Source organism: Wolffia australiana, chromosome 17 (assembly GCF_029677425.1).
Source record: "Wolffia australiana isolate 7733 chromosome 17, ASM2967742v1".
NCBI lineage: Eukaryota > Viridiplantae > Streptophyta > Magnoliopsida > Alismatales > Araceae > Wolffia > Wolffia australiana.
Genome location: NC_135851.1, coordinates 6,911,995 through 6,917,994, shown reverse-complemented (window position 1 = coordinate 6,917,994; position 6,000 = coordinate 6,911,995). Strand labels below are relative to the sequence as shown.

The following is a 6,000-nucleotide window of genomic DNA, read 5'->3' as shown; positions in this document are numbered from 1 at the left end:
CCTCATCATCTTCTTACTATAAGTATTCTTCTCCTCTCTACCTTAGTCACCTAACCTCATTATCTAGGCTCCCTGAGGATCGACCCTTGCTTACTACTGTTCAAAGTGAGGTATTATAAATGTATTGCATGGATTCAAAACACGGCAACGATTAGATCAAAGCAAATTTTGAATCCATCACGGACCGGAACTGGAAGAAAATTAGTAAATATTGATTTTATATTTTTTAAAATTCTAAAAATATCAAATCCAACTCGTGAGAGAGGTTTCTACAAGTGTAGAGGATATTTAACATAACCATGAATATAAATTTTCTATTTTAACTATGACATTGACTTGTCAACTTGACTAGTCAAACCCTACATACAACTACTCTCAATTGGCTGTGGGTATTCCTGTGCTGATAGTTGGCCGTGCGATCAACATCCAACGGACATCCTCCGGCCACGTATAAATAAAATTCAAAACTGGGGAAGGGCTATAAATCAAGTTTTCTTCTTCTACTTGTTCTTCTTCTTCTTCAACTTCGGTGGGGAGATTCCGAAGAAACTTGCGAAAGAAACTCTCTTTCGAAGAAGACCCAAGAGTCAACGGCCATTAAAGACTTCTCGGAAGCTCTGTCAGCAACTATGGTGGATTTTCAGAAGCGAAGGGTCCGGCTGGGTCTCTTCATCGTGGGCATCGTCGCTCTCAGTATGACAGGTTTTTCTTCCACCCTTTCTCTCAGTTTTTACTAAAATCGAAATCTTTTTGCTGAGTAGATTTGGATTTCTGGGTTGAAAGAGTAATTCCCCTCTGATAATTGACCGGTCTGGGATGGTTTGATTCATGGTAGCATTTGATCTCCCGTCTGAACTGTTCTTCGTTCTAGGGGTTTTGTTTCCATGATAAAGTTCCAGATCGCACGATTCACATCGCTGTCTGAATGGCTTCGTGTAACGCATTGAACAGCCGTTTCTTTCATTTAAGAATGATCGGAGTGGAAGTGATGAAAGATATGCAGATGACATTTTGCGATTTTCATTATTTGATGTTTTTGAAGATTTTGCGACAATTGAAACTTTTGTTGCCTTCATTTGAGGATCGAAATAAATGTTTACGCCGTGCCATGGCCCCAACTATTTGGATATTGCAGATAAAGATCGATGGAGAGAGAAGAAAGTAAGAGAAACGTCAAAATCATTCGATATTCTTGAATTAAAATGTCAAGTATCTTGAATTAAAATCATCCTGTGTATTGTTTTAAGTATATCCCAGCATCCGTTATATTTTTTTTAAAAAATCCAATGCCCGGTTTCGATTTGTCTAATTAAAATGTTAAGACCATTGTTGATTTCACTTTCCCTAACCGTCTGGACCTGAAATCTCTTATGCTTTTTGTAATTTGTCCAAACTCTGAGATTAAAGAACTCAAACCGTGTCCTTTCTCTCCAGCCCTCGAAGCTTTTCTATTGTTGGTGATCTGTTCACTCTCTGAGGTTCTTAGGACCCAATCTGTGTTCTCCTTTGATAACTCTTTCTCTCTTTTCCTAGACTGGGAACATTTTCATGTTCTTTGTCAGGTGTCAAAATTTAAATTGTCATTCTTTCTCTGGCCAAGAAAGCCTTTCTATCATCGGTGGTCTATTCAAACTTTGATGTTTAGATAAACCTATTCGAATTATCATCAGCTACCTCTTTCTCTCTCCCTCTCTGTTTCACCCTTTCTCTCTTTCTCTTTCTCCCTCCCCCACCTTCTGTGTCTCACTTTCTCTCTCTCTCACCCTCTTTTTATCTTTTTCTCTCTCATCCTCTGTCTCTCTCCCTCACCTTCTGTGTCTCTCTTTCTCTCTCCCTCACACTCTTTTTGTCTTTCTCTCTCTCATCCTCTGTGTCTCTCTTTCTCTCTCCCTCTCTCTCTCATCCTCTGTGTCTCTCTTTCTCTCTCCCTCTCTCTCTCATCCTCTGTGTCTCTCTTTCTCTCTCCCTCTCTCTCTCATCCTCTGTGTCTCTCTTTCTCTCTCCCTCTCTCTCTCATCCTCTGTCTCTCTCTCCGTCTCTCTCCTCCTCTGTCTCTCACTCTCCCTCTCTCTCATCCCCTTTCTTTCACTCTCCCTCTCTCTTTCTCACTCACCCTCTGCCTCTCTCTTTCTCTCTCCCACTGTCTCTGTCTCTCTCACCCTCTGTCTCTTTCTCTCTCTCTCCCTCTGTCTCTATGTCTCTCTCACCCTCTGTCTCTCTCTTCCTCTCTCACTCTCTCTTTCTTTCTCTCTCCCTTTATTTCTCTCACCCTCTGTCTCTCTCTTTCTCTCTCCCTCTCTCTTTCTTTCTCTCTCTCTTTCTCTCTCCCTCTCTCTTTCTTTCTCTCCCTTTGTCTCTCTCACCTCTGTCTCTCTCTTTCTCTCTTTCTCTCTCGCTCTCTCTTTCTATATCTCTTGCTCTGTCTCTCTCACCCTCTGTCTCTCTCTTTCTCTCTCGCTCTCTCTTTATTTATCTCTCCCTCTGTCTCTCTCACCCTCTGTCTCTTGCTCTCTCCCTCCCGCTCTCTCACCCTCTGCCTCTTGCTCTCTCCCCTCCAGTTCTCTCGCCCTCTGTCTCTTTCTTTCTGTCTCCCTCTGCCTCTTTGTTTCTCTCTCCCGCCCGCTCTCTCACCCTCTGTCACTCTCTTTCTCTCTCTGTCTCTCTTTTTATCGCTCTCCCTTTCTGTCACCCTCTTGCTCTCTTTTTATCTCTCCCTCTCTCTGTCTCTCATCTGCTGTCTCTCTTTCTTTCTCCCTCACTCTGTCTCTCATCTGCGGTCTATCTTTCTTTCTCCCTCACTCTGTCTCTCATCTGTGGTCTATCTTTCTTTCTCCCTCACTCTGTCTCTCATCTGTGGTCTATCTTTCTTTCTCCCTCACTCTGTCTCTCATCATCTATCTTTCTTTCTCCCTCACTCTGTCTCTCATCTGCTGTCTCTCTTTCTTTCTCCCTCACTCGCATCACCTGTCTCTCTTTCCCTCACTCCTTTCAAAGCTGGTGGAGAAATCATTTACTCTCTGTGTGATCTCTCTCTCCAGCGGAGAAGTGCAGGACGATGGTGGGGGACGAGGCTGCATCGAAGAGCGGCAAGTTCACCATCTTCGACTGCTTTGACATGGGCTCAGGCACAGCGGCATGCGCCGTAAAGGAGACAGTGAAGCTCTATGTGTACACCCTTCGGAGCTCTCACGTGGAAAGTGTACGTCGCCGGGCCCTGGAAGCGGCTCTTGCGGAGGCCCTTTCGGGCGGCATGGGCGCAGCTGCCGCCGCCAAACACGCGAACCAGGCTGCAGCCAAGGCTGCCAAACTTGCCACCCGCCAGGCCAAGAGAGTGACTGGACCCATCATCTCCTCTGCATGGGACTTCTTTGAGGCTGTCTACTACGGGGGGACGATGGCGGAGGGCCTGCTGAGGGGCACCGGAACCTTAGTTGGGACATATGGAGGGGGGTTTGCGGGTGAGGAGCGGCTCGGGCGTGTTGGTTATCTCCTCGGCAGTCATCTCGGCAGCTGGATTGGCGGCAGAATTGGACTGATGCTGTATGATGTTGTTGAGGGTGTTGTCTTTGTTCTTGGACTCTCCCCAGATTCACAAAGTGGGACTTCCTATGATGAATGAAGGTTGATCAGATGAGTCTTCTCAAGATGAAAGATGTGTTTGGTGTCCCACCTACTGCTTGGGGTGCTTGTCCCAATACAAATGATTCAGATTGTTCAGTTGAGATGCAATCTGCTCATATATATCAATCCATTAGGAATGTTGAGAAAGTATGCTTACCTTTTGCTTTTTTTAAATTTACCAAAGTAGTTTTTATAGATTACCAAATATATGTAGACTTGTAATCACACTATCCTCTTCTTCGGTCATAAATGATGACAAATGTTTCACAAGAAATTTTTTATCAAGAATATATCATGTCACTGCATAATGCACTAGATAATTCCATTTATTTTAGATGGCCTTTTTAGAAAGTATTTGTCATTCATATAATGATGGATATGATATTTGTCACTCTGGCATTGAGTAAAGGTGGGATGCAAAAATCCTAGCTTTTATGCCGTTTTCTTTTTATTTCTCATCTCATTACTGGATTAAAATGCCTCTAAAATTCTGAAAATCGCGGAGGTGCCAATAAAATCAAAGGTAATACAAGAAAATTTTCAAAGTCAGGTCAACTATTATTATGCTCAAGTAAACCCCAAAAATCATGAAATTTGTGTTTCTCTATTTTCACACATGATTTATATCAAACTTTGAGTAACTTAAGTGATAATATAAATTAATAAATTACCTTAAGTATATTATGAATGCATGATGATACGCCTGTTGTTACTTATTGACTGGCAGAATTTTCAAAATTTTATTTTTTACGAAAAACTTCTAAACAACGCCTACCAATAATGTTCGTTGGTGCTTCAACAAACAACTGTTACGAAATGACTTTATAGATGTGATTTCCATAATATTAATAATATAAGATATCAAAATACCGTCAGTATCAGTTGATTTCAAATGTCAAAATTAGTATGACTGAGTCATGGATTGAAGAACACTATATGTTTAGAATGGAAAAAAAGAATGACTTACCTTTCTCAGAAAACTGCTTCAATATTCTCCTCTTAATTGTTTCCTTTTTCCACTAGTCAAATTATAGAAAACTGAAAAGTAAAGTTTTCAGGATTTGCTAACATCCATATCAAGAACTCTCAATCTATCTTCTACCGTAGAACATGATATACTCTAGTTTTTTTTATTTCTCCACAATAGTTAAGTTTTTCCCAAGGGCGTGAACATTCCAGAAATAGACCTGCAAATAACCGGGGAGCTTTCAAAATTTCTATCAGCATAGCTATTTCAATTGAATGATATTTCCCTTTCAAATTTAATTAGTACTATAGAGTTCATTTTAACTATATCAAATCACATGCACACATTATGTATAATATATAAGTAATATTTAAGTATTGTGTAAATGAATTGGGATATCAACAATGTAAGATATATCTGCCCCAGCAGGATTAATTAGTCGCTGGTGAAATCCCTGATCAATATCATCTAGCTCATATTCAAATTTCTGCTCGTGGAAGTAGCATCAGTTGGAGTATCAATTGCTTAAATTTTGAAAAATATGCAGAATCTAATTTCGTTCGGGGGAAGCAAAATATCAAATCCAAATGTGGAAGTTATTAAATACTTCATACCAAATTCTTGAGATATATTTGCCTGTGATGCTTTATTTCTTGATCATTATCAACATATACAATAGTATCACATAAATAAAAATGGTAACTTCTATTGCAACACTATGCTTAAAGAATAACAAATGATATATTTTGCTCTGATTCTATCATAAATATACCATGAATTAAAGAAACCTTCCAGATTATGCTCTTGCTGACTGTTGCAACCTATAGGGCTTTCTTTTTAACTTGAAAACAAGCATTTATAGTAATGAGTAATTTAAATTCAACCCAAATTCTAATGTGTCCAAGTGACATATACATATAAATGTATTCATCAAGACCAATGTGTAGTAATGAGCTATTTAAATCATATTGGTGTAAATTCCACCCTTTACTGATAGCCAAGGAGATAATTCCTCTTGATATAGTCATATTAGAAAATTTAGAAAACTTGTAAGGTATACAGAACCATTGCGTTGTGTATTTCCGTTAGATAATAATTTTAGATTAGGTCTCTCAATTACTCTATTTGAACTGGATTGGGTTATAAATACCCACTAACACACATATATCCTTTTCCTTAATCTAGTATCGCCACAAAACATATTTCATTTTTCATAAGAGCACCTTTATGAATTAAAAAAACTCTTTCCAATTTTTCTACCTAAGATTAGTGAATTTTTTTACATTAGATAATGACATGTGATTTATAGTCTATCTCAAATGAGATTTGGGTATTTATAATATATTATTCTAATTTCTCATTAGATAAATTTTTTACTTTCTTTCCACTAGAGATGATGGCAAATATGTCTT

General features: G+C 39.3%; 1 protein-coding gene across 1 annotated transcript; it reads left to right on the top strand.

Moving 5' to 3' along the window:
• Positions 1–504: 504 nt before the first annotated feature.
• LOC144714404 (uncharacterized) lies at positions 505–3,739 on the top strand. The gene is made up of 2 exons (XM_078589135.1): positions 505–702; positions 3,039–3,739. Exons 1-2 carry the CDS (start codon positions 630–632, stop codon positions 3,617–3,619), a joined length of 654 nt encoding a protein of 217 aa, XP_078445261.1. The 5' UTR covers positions 505–629; the 3' UTR covers positions 3,620–3,739.
• Positions 3,740–6,000: the final 2,261 nt, after the last annotated feature.